This window comes from Podarcis bocagei (genome assembly GCF_964188305.1).
Source record: "Podarcis bocagei genome assembly, chromosome: 1".
Taxonomy (NCBI): Eukaryota; Metazoa; Chordata; class Lepidosauria; order Squamata; family Lacertidae; genus Podarcis; species Podarcis bocagei.
In genome coordinates, this window is record NC_138125.1 from 24,059,175 (window position 1) to 24,085,897 (window position 26,723).

Genomic DNA, 26,723 nt, shown 5'->3' on the forward strand with positions numbered 1-26,723 from the left:
TCATGAAACACCATGTTTCACCCCATGAAAACTTTTCTGAAAATTGTAACCGTCATATTTACCTTTTAATGTTTGGTTACAAGTACTACATAAAAAGCCCAGCTGATGTATTTATTCATAGCTGTCCTATTACCTTGCTGATTTTTGTCTTGACAGAAGGCCAGGAGTAATACGTTTTTAAATGGGATCTTCTGCCACGATGATTTTGGTCTACTGGTGTACTGTTCAACCAACTCTCTTTTCTCTGAGTGATTATGCGCACACACAACCTGACATGACAACTGTTCCTCTGCAATAAGGAGAACCCTCCTACGGTGTCAAAACTATTTTAGGGTTAGTTTGGTCCCATGTGGTAAAGAGAATTGGTACCACACATGAGTATGCATGCCATACTTTATTTTCAGGGGTGGGGGAAATCTGCCCCACTTTTTGGCTTCCCAAAAGTGCTCCTTTCAGATTACAAAAACACAACAAAAATGAGAGACTAATGCCAGCATGTCGCAAAACTGTGGCCTGATAGATCAAGCAGACGTGTGATAAAAGCTTCCTAATTAGGCAAGGCAATGCAGCTTGCAGAGTTCTAACCATCATAGGAATTTAGGATGTGGACACCTGTATGGACCCACCATCTACTGCTTACAGAATCTAAACATTCTAGTAAGCTAGAGAATTGTCACCATTGTCCTCGTCACGTTTTGGGTGCTCAGTTGGAAACATTTTGCTGACTTGTGCTTGCCCACATACATGAACTCTAAAAACCTTCGAGCTTCATTTAAATGTCAGTAAAATTACAACCTGGCCTTTGCCACTAAGGATGGGATTTATTTCAAAGAGCTCCTCTAGCTTTAAATACATGGTGTTGGGAGGGGGCACCTTTTTTCTGTCCCACTGCTTTGCCAAGCCCATCCACTACTACTTTCCAAGAACCGAGATTCTTTTTAGAGGACACATGAATGGTGAGGCTTTGTTAATGCTTGGGACTGTTGCTAGGAGACATTTGGAGAGAGGCGAATAACTCTGTTTACAGTTAGTGCAAAGTATATGCCAAAATGCCTTCACTTTGGAAATCCCCCGTTTTGTGTCAGCTGCTGTGGGATGGCAACAAGGTGCTTGAGAAAATAACAGCATTAAAACATATTTTTTTCTTTTCAAGTTTTTTTTTCCAATTTCAAACAGCTCTTCTGGGTCCTGCATGACCTTTTTTCTATTTTAAAAAAAATTCAAGGGAATCATATCAGGTTCACTTAACTCAAAAAATGTAAGGGTGTACTCAGTTGTGTTTTTGATTTACAGCTTTCACCTATCTAGGGAGACCTATAAATCTTATAGTCTAATCCTCTTCTCTATATTGAGAGAGAGGGCAAGACCACTGAGTTCACACCAGACAAGCTTGTATAGAATTGCATCCTAAGTCTGCAATTGTATGTAATAAACTTCCTGGGAAGTAAATCCTAGTGAATAACGTGACACACAAACATGTAGCCTGACAAAATCTCCTGGGCCCGCTGTCACTAGCAAGATGCCCCAGAAATAGCAGAGTGTTTGGTCCCTTGGTCTGTGAGACCTCCCCCAGCCACATGCAAAGGTCCACAGTCAGTGGTTCACATGGTCTCCCTCCATTGTCCATTTCTTTGTTTTTGGTGAGTTCTGCATGGCGGTTTACTGTTTGCCTGCAGCTGAGCAGGAATAAGATCTTAGCTCTTTAATTATAATTTGCACTCCATGTTTCCATAGATCAGGGACAGGCAACCTGTGGCCTTCCAGATGTTAATACACCCCTGAACACTGGCCATACTGGCCTGGGGTGATGGGAATCTAAAAACATCTGGAGGACTACAGCTTCCTAATTGCAATGTCCACTGTGGCTAACACCATTAAGACTACAAAATACAGTAACAACTAAGAGAAACCAAAATAAAAAAGCAGAAAGAAAAAGGAACATCCAGCCAAAAACAAGCAATGCATAGTAGTGTAAGAGGACAAGGAATACAGCAATACAATTAGCCAGAGCCCTGCCAAACAAAACAAAAAAACTTGGCCCATCCAGCTGGCTTCTATAGTTATCCCAAATGGTGCCATTGCCATGATTTCTGCACCACTTGTGACCGACTACTTGAATGTCTGTTTTAAAACAAAGTTTGCCATGGTCACCAGAGTTGCCTTTTTTTTTTTTTTTTTTTGGCTTTAACTAATGCGCTCAATGAATGGTGTTTTTCAGCCGCTAGGTGGTGGAAACATTCTTTGCATTGCCTGGTCATGGGGAGTGACAGACATTGCAAACAATGTCTGTTTTTCTTCTTCTTTGTAATACAGAAACTACAATGTTTCAAATCTTGAGTGTCCGGACTATACAAGCTATGCAGATGTTAGAACTGTACTCACAAGCGTGTCCCATAGCTCATTTTATTTATCCAACACGTGCACTGAAAAGTAGAACATGATCAACAACAAAGTAAGTAGTGACAGAATGCTTAAAGAAGGTGCCAGTTGCATTTTGGAAAGCAAAGAGATGGGGCAATAGCTGTTTGAAGTTTATTTAGCCACATACTGTTCACCATTCAGCTGCCACTTGAATGTTCTTCGTACAGTTCAGTTGAAGAGCGCATATGTTTTTGCCAAGTATTTTCTTGCTCTTCTTTCTGTCCTCTAGAGCGTTTCATAAATCACAGAACTGGAGAGTTGGAAGGGGCCCCAAGAGTCAATGAGCCATCCCTGGGTGGTTTCGAACCACCAACCTTCTGGTTCAGAGCCTAACCCACTGCAACACCTCAGATCTCCTGACACTTTGTTGTTGTTGTTGTTTAGTCGTGTCCGACTCTTCGTGACCCAATGAACCAGAGCACACCAGACACTTCTGTCTTCCACTGCCTCCCGCAGTTTGGTCAAACTCATGTTTGTAGCTTCGAGAACACTGTCCAACCATCTCATCCTCTGTTGTCCCCTTCTCCTTGTGACCTCCATCTTTCACAACATCAGGGTCTTTTCCAGGGAGTCTTCTCTTTTCATGAGATGGCCAAAGTATTGGAGCCTCAGCTTCACGATCTGTCCTTCCAGTGAGCACTCAGGGCTGATTTCCTTAAGAACGGATAGGTTTGATCTTCTTGCAGTCCATGGGACTCTCAAGAGTCTCCTCCAGCACCATAATTCAAAAGCATTAATTCTTCGGCCATCAGCCTTCTACACTTTGTTAGAACACAAAAGTAAATCCATGCCAGGTCTGCTGGCATAATTTCAAAGTAGTGTTATTAACTTGCAGTGGTCATACATATTTTTTTTCTGGCATTTCTCCATGCAGTTTATTTAACTGCACTTCTCCATGAAACCAGATGAGTCAGACAAAGGGCAGCAAGGAGTTTAAAAGGAAAGAACTGGCATGCATTTTTGCCTTAAGAGTTAACCAAAAACTCCCAAACCAAAATCAACTGCAGTGCCTGCTAACCACGGATGCAGAAGTATGAGCTGTGGTAAGCTGCAGTTCAAAACCAGCAATTCTATCTGTATGTACAAGGCAAATCTAAGAGCATCACTATTTGGAATTCTTAACGGTTCCCTAGCTTCAACTGAGAATACCATACAATGCCAAGGACATGATGATACTTACATATAAAATAAATATTTTTAAAGGACATGCTACTGCCTTCTAATATCAGTTATTCTTGTTATTATTAGCAGGGTTTGTGAATGCAACGATCCAAATTTATATTTGTGTGTGCGATTTAATTTTCATTCAATTGCATTTCCTCCCCCTTTATTTTCATAGGAACATGAGCATAAGAAGAGCCTGCAGGACCAGGCCAATGGCCCATTCAATCCAGTATCCTGTTCTCAGAGTGGCTGACCAGGTGTCTCTGAGAAGCATGGAAGCAAGGCATGAGCACAACAGGACTTGGCCCACATTTGATTCCAAGCAACTGGTATTTAGAGGCACAATGCCTCCAACAGTGAAATCCAGTATGCCTGGGAGCGTTTCCACCCCCATCGTTCAGCCTGGACACTCAGGTCCAGCTCCAAGGGCCTTCTGCCAGTTCCCTCATTGCGGGAAATAAGAATACAGGGAAGCAAGCAGAGGCCCTGTGGAACACCCTCCTCTCAGATGTCAAGGAAATAAACAACTATCTGACTTTTAGAAGACATCTGAAGGCAGCCCTGTTAAGGGAAGTTTTTTATTGTTTTGATGTTTTATTGTGTGTTTAATATTCTGTTGAGAGCCGCCCAGAGTGGCTAGGGAAACCCAGCCAGATGGGCAGGGTATATATAAATTATTATTATTATTAATCGGAACTTAACATGGGTAGAAACCATTGATTTCCTTATTTCTTATATGCTATTGAATTACATGTTTTGGATTAACTAAATAAGAATAAATATTTTTTTAAAAAAGAAATATTAAGCCCCACTGTGTTAAGTGGAGCTTACTTCCATGTAAATGTATATAGGTGTACAGACTTAGTTTGTTCAAAAATAATCCGCCTCTTCACTGCTCCTTCCAGATTTCCTCCCAGCATAGAGGAAAAAGGTCACCTATTTTTTATTATTTAACCTGTTCAGAGTCTTGAAAATGAGGCAGGCAATCAACTTTCAAAAAAGAAAGAAAAGTGTGCCAAGTGTGGTTAAGAAACACTTGGCTGCATCATCACTATCAAATGTTATGTGCATCTGGTACAGTAATTCCCAATTATTAGCCCTCCTACACTGCAAAAGTACAGAGGTGTGTCCAAAATGCCAAGAGTCTGTTGTAACAAATTGTTAAATAAAGTACAACAGAGATTCATATCTCCAGTAGTGTGTGTAGAGAGCCAGGAATATACAAACAGGAAGCAATTTCCTACTTAGTTTATATAGTCTTTAAGAGACTGAGAAATTAAAGTCTGCTATTGTCTTAGGAAGATATGGCCCACCAGAATTCCCTAAGGCATAAATGGCCACTAGAATCAGTAATGACAAAGATTGAAGAAAATACACCTGAAGGTTTTATACAGATGGTATTTTACCACCCCCAGGGTTAATTTACTGTATATCTATGGCTCTGTTAAGCCTTGAGTGCTGGAAAAGAACTCTACTGCTTTGAGTACTACCACCATATGTGGTGGGATTGCCCAAAGATTTGATACTTTTAGGATAAAATGTTAGTGGATGTTGAGAGTTCTAACAACTAAAGCAAATATTTCAGACCAATTATAATGAGGTGTCTGTAAAACAGAGAGAAAAATGGGCCTAAGCAAATCCAAGGAGGCAAGCGAGAAAAAACCAGGATTGACAATAGTTTATGGGAAGGAAGGTCACACATAATAAAATAAAATAATGCATAAGTCCCAATGCTTTTAGTGGAACTTGCTTTTGAGTGTCTGGGTGAGCAGGTAGAAGCGAGTTGCAGAGATGATGCCCCAATTTCAGTGGTCAGACTGGAGGGGCTCACCACTGCTTGGGGCAGAAGCCTAGATGTTTAGTCTCTGTTCCTTGTTTCAACTCTCCCACTCCTTAAGAAGGTCCTCCTGGTAGCTTATCCACTTAGATCCTCTGGTGTGGCGATGCTGTTTCTGAATGCCAGATCGATCCATAAATAAGACCGTGGGACTTCCTTACCTTGTTTCCCCAAACTGTACTTTCTGCAGGAGCTGTAACAAAGTTCAAATTATTGCTTTATCCCATTTCTACCCCACTAATGAGCTCTCTTTCTCCCCACATGGACCCTGTGAGGGAGGTCAGGCTGAGAGTCTGTGACTGGCCCAAGGTCACCCCATCAGCTTCCTGGCACGGAGGGGATTTGAACCCTGGCCTCTCCCAGGGCCTGATCCAATGCTCTAACCACTACACCACCATACCCTCCCAACATTTCTTAAATGAAATTAGGGACATCTGAAGGAAAAGCGGGATGCTCTGGGATCAAATTAGAAACCGAGACAGATTCTATAAATCCAGGACTGTCCCTGGAAAACTGGGGCACTTGGAGGGTCTTCACCACACTTGCTCCATCCCCCCTTGTCTCCCTTTCCCAAATGATTCCCAGGACTCTGGGGTTAAATCCCCTATATACCTACAGACTCGCTCGACCAATTCCCTTTGTCCTTTGGAAGCTTTTGGCATGAGTTCATGTTTAAACACAATAGGCCAGCCTAACGCTGCCGTCATGTTTGCAGAGACCACGAGCCCAGAAGAAAAACATCCTGCCGCTCCGAAGAGGGGAATCGAGCCCCCACTCGGGGGGCTTTCGTGGGAGAGGATTGTTTCTGCGCTGAAAACCAGAGCCTGTAATTCCTCTCCAGTTTAATCAGCCTGCCCGCCTCCTCCTCCTCCTCCCAGCGGATTGTTGGGGACGCCTCCAAAGTGCTGGAGACCAAGCCAGGCGCCTGGGACTGAAACCAGAGGCGCGTGAGGCCACACTTTGCCTTTCCTTTTTGAGAAACCCGAAGGGGCAGCCGGCGTCTCATCCGCTCGGAAGAAGTAAAGGCTAACTCGCTTCCAACGCGGCTTACATCCACAGAAGCGACGGCGCGCACCGCGGACCCCGCGCAGCTCAAGGGGGCCCGGGTTCCCCTCGCGCGCACTTTGTTCTCGCGGCGCAGTTGCTCGCACCTTCCCAGCCCAATTAAGCCCAGAGGCATCTTCCATTGGCCAGCTCCAACCCTTTACCCCAGGCTCTCATTTGCAACCAGCGACGTCCATCAAAGTGGGTGGTTTGTGTGTGTTTGCCCTCCCCCGCTCCCCTTTCATCTTCAGTTGTAAAAGAGTTCCCGCTACAGGTAATAACTGCGCGGCGCAGGAGGACTTTGTCTCTTGCCTGGAAAGAGGGAAAGGGCGAGGCGCTCTAGAGCGCACAGGCAGAGCGCCCGGGACGCGCGTTCTGCTTGGCTTCCAGAAGAAAGAAAACTTTCGGAAGCTTTTCTAAAAGAAGAGGTCCCTTTCCCGTTTGTTCCTTTCCCCACCCCCGGCCCGTCTTGCGCATCAGCAGCCGCCACGAAAGAGGAGCCACTCGCTACGCCCGGAGGCTTCGGCAAGAGTGCGCCGCCGGTTGCTCAGCTCCCGCCGCCGTCGCCGCTCCTTTGCGCGCGAGCTGCGCTCTGTCCTGCCCATCAGCAGGTTGTTGGCGAGGGCTGGGCTGCCTCGAGGAGGAGAAGGAGGCTGCTGCCGCCGCCGCTTTTGCAAGCAGGAGCGCCGCAGGAGGGCGACTGATCGCGACCCGCGTGTGCGCGTCCCTCCCCGCCGCAGCCCAGGGGGAGGGGAGAAAGGAGATGAGCCTCGTATTGTTTCCCTCGTAAGCCAGTCCGCCTGGGCTATGGGCTCCTCGCCTTTGTTCCCCGCGTGAGCGCAACCAGCTCGAGCCAAAGGCAAACGGAGGAGCCCGCCTCCTCCTCCTCCTCTTCGGGGAGCAACATGGACGTGACCATTTCCGAACTCATGGAGCTCTTTCTGCAGAGCCCCTTGGTGACCTGGGTGAGTTTTTGCAAAGACGCCGCCGCGTTGCTGCTGCTGTTGTTGTTAGCAGTTGTTGCCGGGGCGGGGGGCGGGCTGAGCGCCTCTCTGGCGGAGGAAATCGCCTTTCCTCGTGGGGCACCTAGGAGAGGCAACCCAGGAAATGGGGTCGATTTGGGTGGGGAGGGAGAGAGGAGCCACTTGGCGGGGCCCCTTGGGAAAACACCAACACGGAAAGTGTGCTTGTTGCCTTGCTTTTGTTGGCGCCGCTTTCCTCTCGGTTTCCGGAAGGAAAGAAGTTGATGGAGTTTGAAGTGGGTGCCTTGTGCTCCCAAGTAATCCCTGCAGGATTACTTTAAAAGAGAGAGAGGAGAAAGAGTGTTAGATTTCCATACTCCTAACTTGTTGCAAAAGTGGGCTTTCCAAATTAAAAGTTTTTATTTTTTTTCCGAGCCATGGAACTGTGCGGTTGGAAATGGTCCATTCATTGTGTTCTTTAAAAATAGAGAGCTATCCGTGATCAGGCTCATTATTGTTCATTCATAAAAGATTCCTTTCTCTTTTATGGGATGTGGCACCTTGCTCTCCGGCAAGGTGTCCGGAAACCCTAAAAGGAAAGGGGGAGGGGACCCCTTAATCTTTTAAACTAGAAGCACTTGTGCATTGTGACTGTTGAGGCTGCTTTGGCCTTAATGCTGCCCAGATGAAGCTTCCCTACAAGAAGAGTAGTGACATTCAAACCCCACCAAGATCACCAGGAGATTCCCTTTTGAAAGCCATAATTGGCCATAGCTTCCTCTCCCTCGCACACTTCTGTTGTGCCCACATGCCGAAGTAGACATGTGCATGATTGTCACCAAGGGCCGTGGTCTTCCTGTGCACAAATCCTGCTTAGCACTGGAGGTTGAACCATGAAAGCAAATGGGGCACTGCCCTGCGGACCTCATTCTACCCATAATTCTACCCATAACCAGCCCCACCCACCGGCCTTCTTACTGCCAGTCTAAGGAGTGGCACTGCTTGCCAGCTTCCCCCTCCTTGATCTCAGCGCTGCCCTTGCAGAACTCTGCAAGGAAGAGGACTGGGGGCAAAATTAGGAATGAGTTGCCCTTGCCAGTCATTGGTTCTGGCTCCAGCTCTTGTTGGTCTCCCTAAGCTTCCACCCCACAAGTTCCAATGGGCACCAGCCACCATTGCTACTGTCTTTGGGAATTCATGGCATTGTCTCCTTTCCAACACATAATCCTTCCTTCCTTGGAGCAGGAGTTTAGAAAGGAAGGGGACATAGGATTTCACTTATACAGTACAAGCTAATGACTTTTTCTGGCTCCCCCCTCCCCTCTGGACCTTTCATCCAGGGGAAGAGAAGTTTTTTGGGGTTGGCCTTTGGAGCCAGTGCAGTTTTAAGGCAGAAACAGTCAGCAAAACCTTGCTTGGAACAGAAGGAGAGCTAGTTGAAGGAGAAATAATTGAAAAGGAAAGCTAGCATGTGCTCTTTCGCCCCACTTGAAGCCTGATATGATCCATGTGTTTAACTCTCCAGTTGAAATCAACTGGACCAAAAAGCGCCTCACCTGAAACTGGATTGTGGCTGTGAGGTGTGGAAGGAAATGAAGGATGATCAATGATCAAATGCACATCCCTTTGCCCTATTAGTGAGGATTTCACCAGTCTTGATTGACCCATGCTGAATTTACACATGCAGTGGTAGAACTGACTGCACTACTTCAGGCAGTAGGGTAGGGACCAGCATTTTTCAATACTCCCCTGCATATACTCCCTGTACAGGGCCAAGCCACCTGTTAGCCAAGGTGTCTCAGGTGGCAGATTTGGAGAAGCAGGGGATCAATTCCTCGCCTGGCTCACCTGCCTGCCTGCAGAGCTGCCCACCTCCATTTTGCTGAGTGGCTACTGACCTTGCTCCTGTGGCCTGCAGTGTAGTGGCCGTGATCCGAAGGGTTCTCCTGGTCACCACTTCATCTGATCATGAGTCCTTTCTTAAGAGTGAGCCACTGTGGATGAGGCAGCTCTGACAGTAGTAGGCAGTAGCATTTGGTGCTGCAAACAGGACATTGGTGGAGATAATCTCTAGGGCTGGCTCACTCTGAGTAAGGTCTCTTTGTTCCTCTGAACGACAGATGAGCAAAATGTCCCCAAGGAGGCTTAGGCGGCAACCTTTCTCCCAAAGTTGTTACCTGCTTGAGTGGAGTTGTTACACAGAGGAGGGTTCAAAAAAGCTCTCTCCTACCTGCTGTCAGACGGGGTGCAGTCAGTTCTACCACATCAGCAGTCTACCATTTGATTTCTAGACTGGCCACAACACCTCATGCCATCTGGTGTGCCATAATAAATTAATAGTAGCAAGCAACGTGTACCAGGCCTGTAGAAGAGGGCAAACTTTTCAGGTCAAGTTGTTCTCTCTTTTTTTAATGTGTATGTGTCAAGAAGATTAATTGGGGAATGGAAATTGGTTTAAGTAAGATCTTGGAAGGAATCAAGACAATGCCAACTGCTATTGAGATGGATTTGTAGCAGAAATAATGGTGGGTGTTTCCTTAAAGTTAGTGGATACTTTTCTCAGGCATCTTTGCTAACATGACTGAAGGTGACTGGGGCAAAGTTGCAAAGTGTTGTCCCCCCCCCCTTTTTTTGAGATTATTTCCTAATAAAGCTTTTTTTTCTGGCAGGTGAAAACGTTTGGACCATTAGGGAACGATAATGAAGACAAGCTCGCCATGTATATGGACCTTGCGGACGGAGTCTTCCTGAACAAAATAATGTTGCAAGTGTGAGTTACAACTAAAGGGATGAGTGGGGAAATTATGCTTTTAGAACTGGTGGAATGAAAGCATTTGTAATGAAAGTCAATGCCATCGATTCAGCACCCTAGTTTCGTGGGTGACTGTTGTTGCCTCTTTCCGCCTGGGAAAATTAATCATGGTTCACCTCTGGCTTTTGACTGACTTGCTCTTCTGTGCTGTCGCTGAGGGCTTTTCAAAGCCTATGGTTCCATCACTCAATAGCAAAGTGCACACACTCTTGGGAAGCACATGGTTCCAAGTTCAAATCCTGGCACCTCCAGTTAGAGCAGGGGTGAAGGGCCTGTGGTTGCCCAGTTGGCTTTGAGCTGCAGCTCCCACCATGGCTGACTATTGGTCATACTGGCTGGGGCTGATGGGAGTTGGTGTGCAGCAGTATCTGGCGGGCTGCATGTTCCCCACCGTTGAGTTAAAAGCTCTTGGGACCAGGTATGGGGAAGATACCCAAGACCTTAGAGAACAGCTGCCAGTTGATGCACTAGGTGCTAGATGCGAAAGTATAGGACAGCTTCATAATGCCAAAGAGATGCTTAGATGCCGGGAATGGGGAGAGGCTGGCTTTTAAAAAAGGAAAAAAAGGTCACGCCTTTTTATTCAATTTATTCAATAATTCAATTTAGACAGAGAGAACTTTTTCTTTTTTAAACATGAAGTTTGAATGTTCTGAATGTGCTGTCCTGCCAGAAGCAGGGTGTGATGTATCAGACAATTTTAGCAGCCTATTGTTCATAAAGCTTTTGCAATCATAAAATCCTTTAGACGTTAACCTAAAATGGCAACGGAGAGAGGGAGGAAACAGTGGTGCCTGGGGAAATATTAATTTGTGCATAAGTGTCTTTTCTTTCTTTCTGTCTCTGAGCTCAGTTAAGCCTAATTTTGACCACATCCCTTCCTGTTACGGATTCTGTAACATGATGAAACAACCTGTTTCATGTGAGCTTTGTGCTTGGCTTGAAACACAGCTGCGTTTCAGAAGAGTTTAATCTCAGCAGAATATGTGGACTTGTGATCTTCTTGCTTTAAAGAAAGGTGTTATGTTGTCTTCACTCTCTTAATTCAGTTATCACCAAGCGTCACGTCAGTGTAAACGTTCACAGGTTCGCAGCTCTCCAGAAATACAAAGTTAGTCAGATGTGAAACATGTTTTTAGAGCGGTGACTGTCAGAGCACCTCAGCAGAGCTGGTTTTGCTTTTCCTTGTAGTGGAGTTTTCCGGGGCCAGTGTTTGCAGTGTGCCCAGTTGTGCCTCAGGATCAATGAAATTAAAACCTTACTCCCGAAGGGTTGAATCTGTATAACAAGAAACCAGAACTGTGGCTTTTGTGTACATCCAGTCTAAGCTTGCTGCAAAGGTGTTCACAGCTACTGCCTATGACTTTTGCCTTTTATGTTGAGACATTTAGATTCTGCACAGCAGTTACTGCTTTGCCTGTAAATCAGAGGAGGCCTTTTCTCCTCTGCCTCCCACCAACTCCTAAATTGTTTATTATTGCTTCAGAGAAAGGAATGAATCTGAGTTTCTAGTGCAGACTCATCAGTTTTTCAGGCCTGGTGTAAAACTGTCTTTTAAAGTGTTTGGCTCAATACCTTTTAGTGCTTACTGATTTCAGATTTGATAGCATATTTTTTGACTGACTGAGATAATGTCGGTTATTTTGGCATGTGAGCACTCCCTTTGCTTCCTGCTTTGAGCATCAGTGCAGTAAGGTGCCAATCCCCTTCTGTTAAATAGTCTGAATGCTTCTGGGTTTTTCGTGCCAATTTTATGTGAAATTACATCTGTAATTGGACACTGCATTTCACTGGTGAAATGTATTACCTAGGTGCCATCTTGGCAGGTGGGCTTCGGCTCTGTATTTCCCTGATTGCAGCTCACTTCAGGTTGCAGCCAGACTGTGTTTGCAGAAACTGGAAACAGAGAAGGCAGTATTATTATTTCTGCTATTGCTGATTTATCTAACAGCTCGAGTGAATGGGTCTTGGTTGGAAATGGATGCAAATACTGCCTCATGAATTTTTATTTTTATTTTAATCATTGCTTCCCTATTTGTAAAAAGGCAGTGACATGAATATTATCTTATTCATTCATTCATTCATTCATTCATTCAAGGCTGAGTGTTGGAAATTGATTCTCATTTTATCATTGTGGGTGGAATAGAACTAAAAGTGACCATTTTTTTGCACCATTTGCTGAGTTCTGCATTTGCACATATATTTTTAACTGATCCAACACCAATCTAAAAAAATGATTTTAAAATATATTATTATCAAAGATCCAAGTTTGGAGAGAGAGTGTGTGTGTCATTTTCTTATTTTAAGTGCAATAATCTTACCCTCAATTTCCTGAAAGGAAGCCTTGTTGAATTCAGTGGGGCTCACTTCTGAGTACACATGTATAAGATTGTGCTGCATTTTGTTTCATGTAGGATGCAATATAAGGACGCGGGTGGCATTGTGGGTTAAACCACAGAGCCTAGGGCTTGCCGATCAGAAGGTCGGCAGTTCGAATCCCCGTGACAGGGTGAGCTCTCATTGCTTGGTCCCTGCTGCCCACCTAGCAGTTCGAAAGCACGAAGTGCAAGTAGATAAATAGGCACCACTCTGGTGGGAAGGTAAACAGCATTTCCATGTGCTGCTCTGGTTCGCCCAGAAGTGGCTTAGTCATGCTGGCCACATGACCTGGAAGCTGTACGCCGGCTCCCTCGGCCAGTAAAGCGAGATGAGCGCTGCAATCCCAGAGTCGTCCACTACTGGACCTAATGGTCATGGGTCACTATACCTTTAGGATGCAATATGGTACTATTATATATTTAAAAGAAGCTCAGTAGGTAGGTAAGTCTACTAAATTTCGTTCTTGGAGAGAGTGTGTGTATATCAGAACTGCAACTTGGTGGTTAGACAGCTGGGCAACCTCCCTGAAGATGCTGTGTGTCTGACTGATGGACCTCTTTCCATGTAGAACACACAGCTTTAAAAGATGAACTAATCCATTGGGATAGAGAATGCAAGGATGGCTAGTCAAATGAGTTTCTTGTGTATGCTCCAGGGACTGATTAAACTTCAGTAGCTCTTTTGACCTTAAAAGGCTTCGGATAGACTTTTTTCCCTTTCTCTCTCTCCCCATAATGCCATAGCCAATTTAAATTACTGCTATGAAGTGTGCACACACACTCTACCCACGCCTTGCAAGTTGAGACATAATTGAATATCTTTATCTTGTACAGCATTTTTAGGGAACTATCTTTAGATCTTACAGAGCGAATGCATGGGTGGGCAGAAGGGAGATGTAGATTTCTGGGTGATTTTCAGTAGACTGCAGGGCCGTCCCTGGAGGGGGGCAGCTCCCCCCTCAGTCAAGTCAATAAATAAAAATACTTAACTGACTAATTGCATCACAGATAACTCAGTTCTGCACACACACACCCCTCACATAATGCCTGCTCCTCCAATAAATCCTGGCTATGCTCATGTGCAGAGCTCAGGACAAATTATGTTGTATGGGGCTCTCCTTTGCTTTGCTTTCCTCTCCTCTCTGCCTCAGCTGTGCTCCACCTCTTTATGTTGGTGATGGTGGCAGACTCTGGGGGAAATAGTGGCAACTACTCTCTCTAAGACCACTTATAAAATGTGAAGGTAGAGTCGAGTCCCAGTAGCTCCTATGACTGGGTAAGGGTGGCTGGAAGGAGACAGGTGTTCAGATATGGGGAAGTTATTCTTCCCCCTGAAACACCGTGATTCGTATGAAAGCAACTGAATCACCTGCAAATTCATTTATTTTAATTAAAAGTTTATTGGCACAAACACATACAGATTGAACACAATAAAAATGATGGTAAAGGTAAAGGGATCCCTGACCATTAGGTCCAGTTGCGGACGACTCTGTGGTTGCGGCGCTCATCTCGCTTTACTGGCCAAGGGAGCCAGTGTTTGTCCGCAGACACCTTCCGGGTCATGTAGCCAGCATGACTAAGCTACTTCTGGCAAACCAGAGCAGCGCACGGAAACGCTGTTTACCTTCCCGCTGGAGAGGTACCTATTTATCTACTTGAACTCTGATGTGCTTTTGAACTGCTAGGTGGTCAGGAGCTGGGACCAAACAATGGGAGCTCACCCCGTCGCGGGGATTCGAACCACCGACCTTCTGATCGGCAAGTGCTAGGCTCTGTGGTTTAGACCATAGCGCCACCCATGTCCTTCCACAGCACCACCTGTGTGAGAGAAGAAAAACAAAACACAGATACAGAGGAGGGTTTAAAAAACAACAACAACCCAAGAAACTACTGAAAATAAAGTGCAGCATTCAATTGTTGCCTGGGAGAAGAAAAGGTGGGTCAATTGAGTTCTCAATAAAACCTCTCCACATACTTGTCTGTAGAGCAGGGGGTTTAGTGGGCTGTTCAACTGAGTTAGCATAGGAAAGAAACTTCGGAACAACTAAAGGAAAGTTACTCTTCACACAATGGATTATCACAAGGTGTGCTGCTGTGCCAGCCTCTTGGATGGCTTTGAAAGGGTTCAGATAAAGTAATGGGAGGTTGGTATAGCCAGTGACTGCTGTTCCTAAGCACAGAAAGTACTTCCTCTGGACAAAGAGACAAGGGTGGCCGCCTGGCATCCTAGCCTTGGCATTGCTAGAGGGTGTACTGTTGTCACTACTTATCCCTGTTCTATGGGGCCTGCATGGCTATTGCTGTCCTAATCAGAAACCTGTTTTGCTTATGCTGGAGAACAGATATAAAGCAAAATTCCCAAATGGCTTTGTCAACTTTTGAGAAAACATTTGCGTGGTCACTCCACCCAGTGAATGGAATTTGACATTTGTACGTGCTGGGGGAAGGGGAGTGCAACAACCACTGCAAATACCTGATACAGTCTCCTCTGCTTTTAAATGGAGGGCTAGATAACTTGGGTCTCCAGCTGCTTTCAAACTGCAGTTCCCATCGTCCTTGACTACTGCTCTTGCTAGCTAGGGATGGTGGGAGTTGTTGTTCAAAAACAGCTGGAGACCCAAGTTTGGGAAACACCGCGTTAGAACAATGTTGTCGGACTCTGCAACTCCCAACACACCTGACTGTTGACTATGCTGGCAAGGGATGATGGGAGATGGAGTCCAACAGCCTCTGGAGGGCCAAGTACAGTGGTACCTCGGGTTAAGAACTTAATTCGTTCTGGAGGTCCGTTCTTAACCTGAAACTGTTCTTAACCTGAGATACCACTTTAGCTAATGGGGCCTCCTGCTGCCGCCGCGTGATTTCTGTTCTCATCCTGAAGCAAAGTTCTTAACCTGAGGTACTATTTCTGGGTTAGCGGAATCTGTAACCTGAAGTGTTTGTAACCTGAGGTACCACTGTATTCTGGACATCTTGCTGGGAGCAAACACTGCGTGGCTGTCTCTCCACCATTGTCTGCTTTGTGCGCTTTCCAGAGGTACTTGTCTGGATGGTGTTCGGAGAGAGCGTCGTAGACCTTTGGTCTGGCAAAGCAGTTCATCCATTTTCCTATTATGGTCTCGCCATGCATAGTCATCCAACTGAGACCAAGGTGAAGGACAGCCGGCAAATTGATGCCTGTAAGACAATCTACTTCTATGCCTCCTGTGTTTCATAGGCATGTCTGTTTTGCCAGTATCTGCACTTAATATTTTATTAACCGCTTCCCAGGTGGTAAGCTGGAGAACCATACCTTAGCCATTGTTCCAGGGACAGGGGCTTGTTATACAAGGAGAGTTCAACAAGTTATATTGCTTGTCTTTCATTGTCCCCTGTATCCTAGCCTCCTTACTGATCTCACTGGACCAGTAAAATATTTGTGAACCCAAAACTAATGATTAGAAGGTCAGTTCTCAGTGAACACTACTGAAAATTACCAGAAGACGCTTAAAACACGGACAGCCATTCTTTCATTCCCTCCTCACCACTCCCTGTGTACGTTTCATATGGCGGAGTGGCCATGGAAACACTTTCAAGGAGTTTCACATAACAACTGTTGTGTGCTGAGTTCTTTTATTCCTAGCTAGAGAAAGCAATAACCATATACGCCCCACATAATAAGGACAGCTGTAGAGAAATGACTAAACTGTATAGGCTCTAAATAGTGCTGAAACCAGGATGTGGTTAGATCAGCAGCTGCCCATCACCAGAAGATAGGTGCATGCTTTCAGCTGCTCATCATAAGTGCAATGTTGCACGCCAGATCTTGAACACAGGAGCAGGTCAGGAAACTATTGTCCAAGTTAGGGCAGCAGCTGGGACACTCTCACAAACTGAGTGCATAATACTGGCCAAATTATTTTGGGAACAGAGACAGATTTACTAGAGTGGGATTTTCTATCTGGTGGCAGGGGCGGGGGGGAAGGCATTAATAAATTGAAATACATCTCCTGCCCTTTATTTATAAATATTTATATCTTCTTCTTTGGCGATCACTCGTAGCTGAGTAAGATTGTCTTCCATAAACATGGCATGATGCTGGTTTATGGCAGTATTTTTTATTGATGGCCAAAATCAGATTGCCCCACTTTGCCCAATGGTTCAAAGGATTCACTCTTGTGCTTTGCACAATATGGCTTAGCTGTTGTTAAGTCCCCATAAATGTGCAATAAAATGCTTAATAAACTCACCTGCTCCCAGAATAATAAATAACTAAATAAAAATGGGTGCAATAATAAGCTAATAAGAACTTGAAAATATTGAAACAGGCATCTGTGTTAAATGCTCTGGAATTTCTGATGCAATAGAATAGAATTGTGCTCATGAGATGCTCCTGCCAGCAGAAGTGGGGAACTGGCTTTCACTGATATCACCTTCCCCCTTAGTCCCTTGAAAATCTGTTCCAGAGCATTGGAGGACTGTTCAGCACAGCGTGAAAGGTGGTTCGAGGTACTGTAGAGGAAAGGGAGGATCAACAAATAAATGCTACCAAAGGCTGTTCCAGTGGGGGAACTTGTGCTGGATCCCAGTTCCTTCTGAAAATGGAAGGCGCCATTTTGTTCACAAATGGTTGGTTGGAATCCCAGACATACATGTTTTGAACTGTTCCCTGGGGAACCTGGAGGTTCATTGGAAGCTTCTCAGCAGGGTTCCTCACCATAAAGATAAGAAAGAGTGGACAGCTCTGCCCATCACACCTGCTATTCCCCCCCCCCCCGCTTGTGCAGCCACTTCAGAGTGTTTGTTTTGTTTTAGAACCCGCTCTCAGCTCATCTACGAGGCATTGATGGGAGCGAACTGGTTTTTCTACTGCCTACCTCTACTGAGCGTGTCTCCTATTTATATAATATAATATCCTGCATTTTAAACACAACTGTTTTTTAGGCGAGTAAAATGCTCCCTGGAATTCTCTCTTAATGTATCAGAGTTTCTTAGCAGGTGAGTCAATGAGGAAAAGGTTCCCCAAAATAGGGAATAGCATTTTCCGGCTTTTGAAAGCTTACCCAAGCCTCTGTTAGAAGCTCTTTGAACAAAAACAATTTCCACACCTATTTGGCATTTCAGTTAATCTTGGCATTTTTAGAATAAAGGTTAGACATGAGCTTGTTTTTCCATCATGTTCTTTCCAGTACACTACACTACACTGTGATTATAATTGCAAGCAATAGAAAACGGGCCTTCGGAAGTCGTTTATCTTTCATGGCTGTAGTACAAGCAGTGGCAGGTGCCAAATATCCTAAATCAGTGTGTTTTCTTTTACTTTCTGTTGACTCAGAACAGTGAGCTAACAGGTACTGGCTCTGTTGAATAGCCAGAAGAGTCTGTTGATATGCATATAAAACAATGTGGAAATGTGAACAAATCTGTGAAACCTCTGCTTGTTCAGTCCCCCACCCCCAACTTTGATATATTTGTTATAGGCATTTGCAACCTGCTCTTTATCCAAAGCTCCCCGGACAGAGAAGCTCCCATGCCCCAAATTTATTATATAAACAAAGACAAGTACAACCCACAGTCCCTTTCAACTCCCAGAATTCCAAAAGTGCACCTGGACCTGACAGGCTTCTAACCCAGACAGGCTTCTGGATTAGGTTTGATGCTGAGAGCTCAGTTGGCAGGCTGTCTGAGAGTTAAATGATTGAGTTCATATATTCTAAAATTAAAGGAAAGGTGAACAAAAGAAGTTTGGGCCCACAGGGCACATGGCTGTGATGTGAATTTGCCAGAGTGTGGTGTTCACATGCTATGCTTCCTGGTGCAATTTGCTTTCCTTTTGTTTTTAAAACTTACTCATCTCCCCTATATCAGTTTCCAAACTTTCTTCCCTAGTAAAGGTAAAGGTACCCCTGCCCATACGGGCCAGTCGTGTCCGACTCTAGGGTTGTGCGCCCATCTCACTTAAGAGGCCGGGGGCCAGCGCTGTCCGGAGACACTTCCGGGTCACGTGGCCAGCGTGACGAAGCTGCTCTGGCGAGCCGGCACCAGCGCAGCACACGGAAACGCCGTTTACCTTCCCGCTAGAAAGCGGTACCTATTTATCTACTTGCACTTTAGGGGTGCTTTCGAACTGCTAGGTGGGCAGGAGCTGGGACCGCAGACGGGAGCTCACCCTGCCGCGGGGATTCGAACCGCCGACCACGCGATCGGCAAGCCCTAGGCACTGAGGATTAACCCACAGCGCCACCCGCGTCCCTTCCCTACAGACCACCTAATGGGTTTTCCACCTGTTGGAGCAATTGTAATGTCTTTGCACTTCAACCCTGGCTTTAGATGTGATTGAGGGAAACCCACATTTGAAGATAATGGTCTGCTGCTGTCATGTAGTTTGGACATTACCCGTGTCTGGCATCATCACAGGCAGGGAAGAGATATTATTTATTTATTAATACATTTATTTATTTGGTTTTTCAGCTTAAAATTTTATAATCACATATCCAACATGCAACATAAAAACAAGATTCCAAAGAATCTCCTGGACTTCCCTCTTCTCCTTTCGTGGGTCCTATTGTTAGTCATTTCCTCCCGTATCTTTTATAATAATCCAAGTCTTTTACACCTCCGTTATGTCCAAAATTCACCATTAAACTACAAGTATTCCAATCCTACTGACGATTTTAGCTGTTCACAATGGATTTTAAGATACTTTATAAATCCCCCCATTCCTTATTAAAATTTTGGTCTTCCTGATTTCTGATGCTTCCGGTCATTTTTGCCATTTCGGCATTATCCATCAACTTAATGGGCAGGGGAAGAGATTTAGCCCCCACCTCAAAGTAGCCCTTTACTCCCCTGCCAGTGAACGGCTGGCAGGGGAGTAAAACCTCCACTGTGGGTGGAAGCAAATCTTGCCCATCGCCCCTGGGAATGGGGAAGCCAACCCGCTCCTGACACAGTAGATTTGGGAGTAAACGCTGTTCCTTCTCCTTTCCCCCTTTCGAACATTTCCAGTGTAGGAGGGGTGTGTTGGTTTTTCCTAAGCTTTCCCAGCTTGGTGGGCTATTGGTAGTGAGGGAAACATTTATCCTCTCTCAGGCCATGCAGGTCCGTGTTTGGTTTGGGGGAAGAGGAGCGCCTTGGGTTTGGAAAGGAGACCTTGTGCCATCCATGGCAACGGCTTTCCCCTCCTCTTCCTCCCCTTCCCCATTCAACCTTGATGGTTCATCTTGCTACAAGTTAATACAGCCATACCTCAGGTTGCGAACGTGATCCGTGTGGGAGGCACGTTCGCAACCCGCACGCGCATGGTGCGATTTGGCACTTCTGCACATTCGTGTGACGCCATTTTGTGTTTCTGTGCATGTGCAAGCACCAAAACCTGGAAGTAACCCGTTCCAGTACTTCCGGGTTCAACACGGCCCACAACCCGAAAATGCGCAACCCGAAGCGTTCATGACCCGAGGTACAACTGTAAAGCCCAAAGTACTATATAGACAAACCTGAGTGAAAGGGGAAGTGGTCTGATGAAATGCTGCACTGCGGAGTCTTAATTCTGCTGCTCCAAGGCCAGACTTTGCCTTTTGTGATGGAGCCAGTTTAATAGCCGCCAGTCTTGACAACCTAGAACCAAAAGCCTTTGGGTTCTAATCTTTCCCAGACATCTTTGAAAGCCTCAAGCTTTTGCTTGTTGCCATTGCCTGTTTTATTTTAAATATTATTATTCACTAGATCTCTGGCATGTGGATGAATTGGGTTGAGCTCCTTGTAAGGAGAGCTTTCCCTGTTTTGTTTGGGAGCAGCACAGCTGGGCCTCTTGTGCCCTGTTTTCATGCTGGGGCAAGGGGCAGATTCCACCAGTTGGTAGATCAGTCCTGGTGGCTGCACCAGCAGTTTCCTCTCAGTCATGGAAATCGCCTCTGAGGAAGGCTGGGACTGTGTGAGGATGGGGAATTTGTTTAAAAACCAGCTCTGAATTTAAAATTTCAGCCTTGTGCACCTGATTTGATAAGACTTGGTGAGTAGCTTGGGGTAAAAAACTAACCAAGTGTAAAATGATCACATTGTTACAACAGCTCTTACACAACTGAGGTTTAAATACCATGAAACAATCTGTTTTCCTTTAAGGTAAAAAAGACTTCCTTAACTGAGAAATACTCAGGGTTAGGCTGCCAATGTGCCTGCCTTTATGAAAGACTTCATTTGTCTGTTTCTTTATTATATAACCGCTACTGCCGTTTAATTTTTGCACATAATACATATAGCAAGCTAGGTGCTTTTCAAATAAGACAGTTTCTGACTAGTCTATGCATACAGTAGAAAGAATATTGAGGGGGTTGACTTGTATCTGGAAGCCACCCAGAGTGACTGGGGTATAAATAATAACCTCATTATCATCATCACCATTATCACTTCAGTCTGTAGATGAGCGAGTCACTTTTTTATTCTGCCTGTTAAGTGGGGAAACAAGTACAATGGTGATATGTCATAGCTGGCTCTTTCTTTCTTTCTTTCTTTCTTTCTTTCTTTCTTTCTTTCTTTCTTTAATTTTTTTTTAAAAAACTGCAGTTCTTTACTTGGTAGAACATAGAAAAACAGCCTTCCTGTTTGCATTCTGAAGTGATACTGTTTACAGTACCTCTGGTTACATACGCTTCAGGTTACATATGCTTCAGGTTACATACGCTTCAGGTTAAAGACTCCGCTAACCCAGAAATAGTACCTTGGGTTAAGAACTTTGCTTCAGGATGAGAACAGAAATTGTGCTCCAGCAGCGCGGTAACAGCAGGAGGCCCCATTAGCTAAAGTTAAGAATAGTTTCATCTTAAGAACGGACCTCCGGAACGAATTAAGTACTTAACCCGAGGTACCACTGTACAGCACTTTATAGTCTACTCTATTACCCCATTACCTTGGGAAGCATGGTATAAAAGTCATTATACATGTTAAGTAGAATGAGATGTTCGTATTTTGGACCACAAAATTTAATTCTGCAAGTAGTAGTTTTAATTATGGAATATTGTCTATAGGACTCCTTATATGTAGTGAAACTAGCACAATTCTCATTCTCTCTCTCTCTCTCTCTCTCTCTCTCTCTCTCTGTGTGTGTGTGTGTAAAGGCTAGGTTAACACTTTTAGCCTGCAAGCTTAGTTCTCCAGCCATCTATTTTGAAATCTCAGCCTTGCACCTTCAGCCTGAAATAGACCATTTCTGAATCTTAGCACCTCATTCTATCTAATTTGTGGAATGACCTTGTGATTACGAAGGTCAAAGAGGTTATGGAATTTACAAGGGGTTTGGATATTTCGGGAAGTAGCAAAGGAGCAAATAAAGGGCAATTGAGGGACATAGCAAAGATACTGTTTAAACAACAAAGTAATTACTGAATTCCTTTGGATTTCCTAAAATCCCAGCCTTCCTCTTTCAGAGATCCACGACCCACAAACCAGCGTGTCAACAAGCATGTCAACAATGATGTCAACCTACGGATTCAAAACCTCACCATCTTGGTCAGAAACATCAAGACCTACTATCAGGTATATCTTATGTACTTTTTGTCCCTGCTATGCTGAAGAGACACTTGCCACAGGAAATAAAAGAGGAAGTGGTCTGTGATGAAATGTTTTCAGTTAATGCTCTGATCCTTGCAGCAAATCAGGTGTGGGTGCATTTAAATGGGAAGAGTATTTTAGCTCTACATGACCACACATTCCCTTTTCCACCTCCTGGAATGGTATTGGGTGGTTTGTGTAAATTGTTGGACAATAGACCTGGCTGCGAACTTGTTGAAACAAGCTACCTTCAAACTATGTTTATAAATGTACATTGCCAATTTCCCAGAAACCCTTGACCTTAGTAGGCTTGCCAAGGAATTCCATAGCTCAACATCCATCATTGATCAATAAGTAGTAATTTCCTCTGGCATTCTTCTTCATTAATTTATTCTTCTGTGACTTGCATCCAGTTTGAAATGCGTGCAAAATGTATACATGGTCAGGACAAAAAAATCCATTAATAGGAACCATGTGTGGCCGTATGAGGGATTTTGGTTTGTGTACCTGGACTATTGGTCTGCTTGAGTAATACATTTAAAAAGAATGTCACCCCATAGCTCACATTTTAAGAGGACTTCCAATTTCTGTTCTGCAATAATACTTCGACACAATGGATATCAGACACATCAACCTCGGCTCCCTGAATATTTGTTTTAAGGGAGCCAGGCCCCCTCAAATTAAGGCATCCCTGAGCGTGTCACAGGTTCAGTAGCCAGCTCCTCCAGAGGCCTCGGCCTCCTCTGTCGTGCACAGTTCGTCACACGAGCACGACACGCGCTGGGCCCTCTCAGTCTTGGGGCAACCTGGCACCTCTGATGAATATCATCCAAAAATTTTATGGAAACCAAATATCAAGTCTAAAATAGAATATACAGTAGTATTTTTCTCTAGATGAATGTGACCATCAAATATGACAGATTGCAAAAATGACCATCAAATTTACAGATGGCTACCCATCTGTAAATCAAATATGAAGTGTCTCATGATGATTACTATTCTGTACCACCATATCATAGTCAGGCCAGTGTACAATGAAAAGACATGAAATACAATTAAAACCAATGCAAATAAATTTCAAAGTGTCTACCAAAAAAAGAAAGAAGCTAAATTAAAAGGTTAAAGATGTAGGTGGAAGAGTTCAGAAGTTAATGCAGCACAGAAAAACGATTGAATAAATTATTTTTAAAAAGTCAGGAAGGCAATCAAACCTGCAAACAGTGGGATTTTCAAAAACAAAATCTGTGCTATCTGTGATATGTTGGAAGGGTTAACTTCTGAGTCTCCTCAGCTATAATGCTTGAATGTGCCATCAATGCAATAATTAGAGCAGCTTCCCTTGTGAAGTGCTCCCATTGTGTAGTGTCTGGGAACTAGCTTTCATTGTTCACCCTCAGTTTGCATATGTTGCAAATGTTCCCATAGAGCATCAGAGGTTGATCAGTCCATGCTTCTCTTGGAGATTCCCTGTTGTGTATAAATTAATTCTGACTACTCAGTTGTGTACTGCTAGAAAGGTCAGGCATGTTTCATTGTTTCTAATGAATTAGGAAAACACACAAGCAAATGTGTGGGTTGCATGCATTCCTGGATCAAGCATGCTTTGTCGTCCTCAAGATATGTAGAAAAACAGAGTTTACCTGTGGGGTTTTGTGTGTGTGCTGATGTCCAATTTCATCATGCAGTAGATGAACTACTTCACTACAGAAGAGCATGTGGTTCCATCAGGATGGCTATTTTTGCAATCTAGATTACAGTGAAAGTAATGTACTTTACATATGTCAATATTTCTGTCCAGTGCAGAAGCTCTGACTTTCACTCCAAGGTCATTATAGAACCTGGCATCTAGAAATCATGTCTGAGAAGTATTAAAAGAAATAATAACACCATATAGAGGTGCCCTAAGATTTTGCCAGTTAATCACTGGCCATCCTGCTATTACATTCCTGCTTTTCAGACAGATGGTTCTCTAAAACACACAGAGTCCGAGGGCTTGGAAGTTGGTGGAGGAGAGAGAAATAACTCGAAATCAGGCAGCTAACCTGTTCCAGCATCTTACCAGCAGTTCCAGGCTGCTGAATGTATTTTTATACCCTCATAAATCTAGTTGCTATTCTTGTAATGTGAATAGTAAAAATCTGCATTTCATAACGTAGGAAGGCTGGTAGCAAGACAGAGTGTGTTTTTGTTTCTTTTTATCCTGTGTCTCCAAATGTCTAATTACGTGGCTTCTTTGTCTTGCTGCTGCTTTTGTCTCTGGAATAGGTTGTGTTCTCTTTCAGAGTGCAAAAAGGGCACTATTAGAACAAGTGTGTTGTTTTTGTTTTTGTTTTTTAAAGTAGAGCAGCTTTTGAAAAACTCCCATGTGGGTTTAGGAAGACCCAGAAAAGACTTCACATTTCGTAACCAATTTCCAGCAGGCCGAACCTAATTTTGTGCCGTATGTAAAACCAGTTGTGCCGTCTGATAGTTATCAGAGTAATTTCTCAGAGTAACCCCCTCTCTGCCCTATTCGTTTTTAAATAAAAGCTTTGGGTGCGCTACATTTTAAGCAGTATCTCCTAATAGCAGGAGGTAAGCTGGGTTAGCAAGGGAAAATGTGATTGATTTAAATTGCAGCCTGGAAAGGGGGGAGGGGGAAGGTTTCTGAGAAACAATAGAAGTGAGATTTGCTGCTTCCGCAAGGGAAGTGTGAACTTCAGAATGCCACATTTTTAATTATGGTTTTCCTTTGTCCAGTTCTTTGCTGAACAGCTATATCTTTGTAGGATTGTGTCTTGGGATAAACAAATGTGGCATGTTTAACTTTGTTATTCTTTGGCAGGTGAAATTGCATAGTAGTCACTTTTTTAAAATCCCCCGTTATATTATAATCCTTCAGCTTGGGCTTCTTAAGAGAGCAGGACCAGTAAACCTTTGATCCACCCCCATCTGCCTGAAAATCAGATATGAATACATTCCATAATGTATGTGTTTTGACATTTCCTGTGTTTTGCTTTTTTGGTTCTGAAAGAGAGCACAGCCTTGAAGCCACACTGCCAATTAAAGCATGTTTGGCTCTGTCCCTGGCCTTTGAAGAATTTATGGCTGTAGCAAAATTCTGATCTGAAAATCCATGTAGGGAACCCTGATGACATTTTGGCCACACTTTGGGTGGTAGCGTTTATTATTTGTACAAGAACTGCAGCACGCACAACAGTACCTCTGTTTGTTTATTTGCAAGGTCTCTTGCCCACCCTTCACTATAAGGGCTTGGGGCAGGTTAGAAATAAAATATAATGTATGATGATAAAAGCAAATAAAAGATTTGCAATTATGAAACAAACAAACCCATTCCAGATGGAAGAGAACAGCATAAATTCAGCGAAAGAGGATGGTCCCACAGGGGAAAAAAAAACCAACCCACACCTTAACTGTCAAGTGAAACACAGGCAATTGTAGTATTGCAAGCCATGTGGAGTGTTAGGTAAGTGTGGCCTTCCAACAAAATGTTGTAGTGTGGAGTGTTCATGTTTAGGGTGCCAGCCAGCTTGTCATTCCCCTTTGCAGCGAACTCTGTTCCATCCCTCTCCGCAACAGGCTTGCTCGACATCAGCCTGCCCCCAAATCGGTGCCCTCCAGTGGTTAGAAAAGACGGGAGTTGTAGTCCAGCAAGGGACGGAAACAATATAAGGAAAGGAGAAACAAGGTGATTATTTGTGTGACTTCCTGACACAAATTTGTTGTACTCAGGGTGAAGGATAGACTCAGGTGCTTAAATGTGTTCCTTATTGCTAATCAGGTATTCCATCAACTTTGTTCGATGATCAGCTCCATCAAAACCAATAAACCAGGGAAACCACTCTGGCTGTTTACTGCAAAGTTGTGAACACTAAAGCATAAGGAAATATAGATACATCTGCGCTGGTGGTGTAAAGCGAAGGAGAAAAATGCATCCTTTTAAACTTGGGGATCCTTCTCTGTGGGTTACATTTGTTTTTAAAAAGAAATTCAAGAGAAGGAAGCGATCAAGAAGAGGAGGCAGCATTTAGGTGTGTTCACTTAATGGGAACAGTTGTCCTTCCGCTGTTTCTATAAGTATTGTCTTGTGTGCAAAGCTTATTTCAAATGTAATCTTGGTGGGGAATTGTTCTAACCAGGAATTCGTGGGAAAAGATTAGTTAAGTTTTCGATTTACAGTAAACATTGCACTGCCTGGCAAAAGAATTGTCATTTGCGTTTTGAGCTGTTTGCTTTGGGACTGGCATGTGCAAGTTTTGAAGTTGGGTAGCTGTGGCATCTATGCTATGGCACCACATGTTTCCATCGATCCCAGCTGGTATTTTTAATATGCCAGGAAGATTAGCTACTTCTGGCGGCCATGCAGAGTGTGTAGGGGCCCACAGGCTCTAGGAAGCCCACCAAACCTGAAAAAAATTATTAAATAATTAATAAATATTGGGTATAAAGATGCAACTGTAATTCATATGCATTATGAAGATACGTGCTTCATAGTATATGTTTTATGGGGCTGCATCTGAGTGCTACCCATGCTGGAGCTTACAGAGCCTTCTTGGTGGTGGCTCCCCATTTGCAGAATG

The 26,723-nt window shown here is 44.2% G+C and overlaps 1 protein-coding gene across 3 annotated transcripts in view; it reads left to right on the top strand.

The window, feature by feature from the left end:
* The first annotated feature begins 5,726 nt into the window (after positions 1 to 5,726).
* The window catches only part of CCDC88C (coiled-coil domain containing 88C), a 100,185-nt gene continuing 79,188 nt past the window's right edge, over positions 5,727 to 26,723 (top strand). The window contains exons 1-3 of one of the 3 annotated variants that reach the window (XM_081171907.1): positions 5,727 to 7,431; positions 10,098 to 10,198; positions 22,020 to 22,128. In XM_081171907.1, the coding sequence (XP_081028033.1) occupies positions 7,372 to 7,431; positions 10,098 to 10,198; positions 22,020 to 22,128 (270 nt within the window). In that variant the 5' untranslated portion in view covers positions 5,727 to 7,371. Of the gene's footprint in view, positions 7,432 to 10,097; positions 10,199 to 22,005; positions 22,129 to 26,723 lie in introns of those variants that run through there. The other 2 variants (XM_081171906.1, XM_081171908.1) reach the window with 2 other exon arrangements.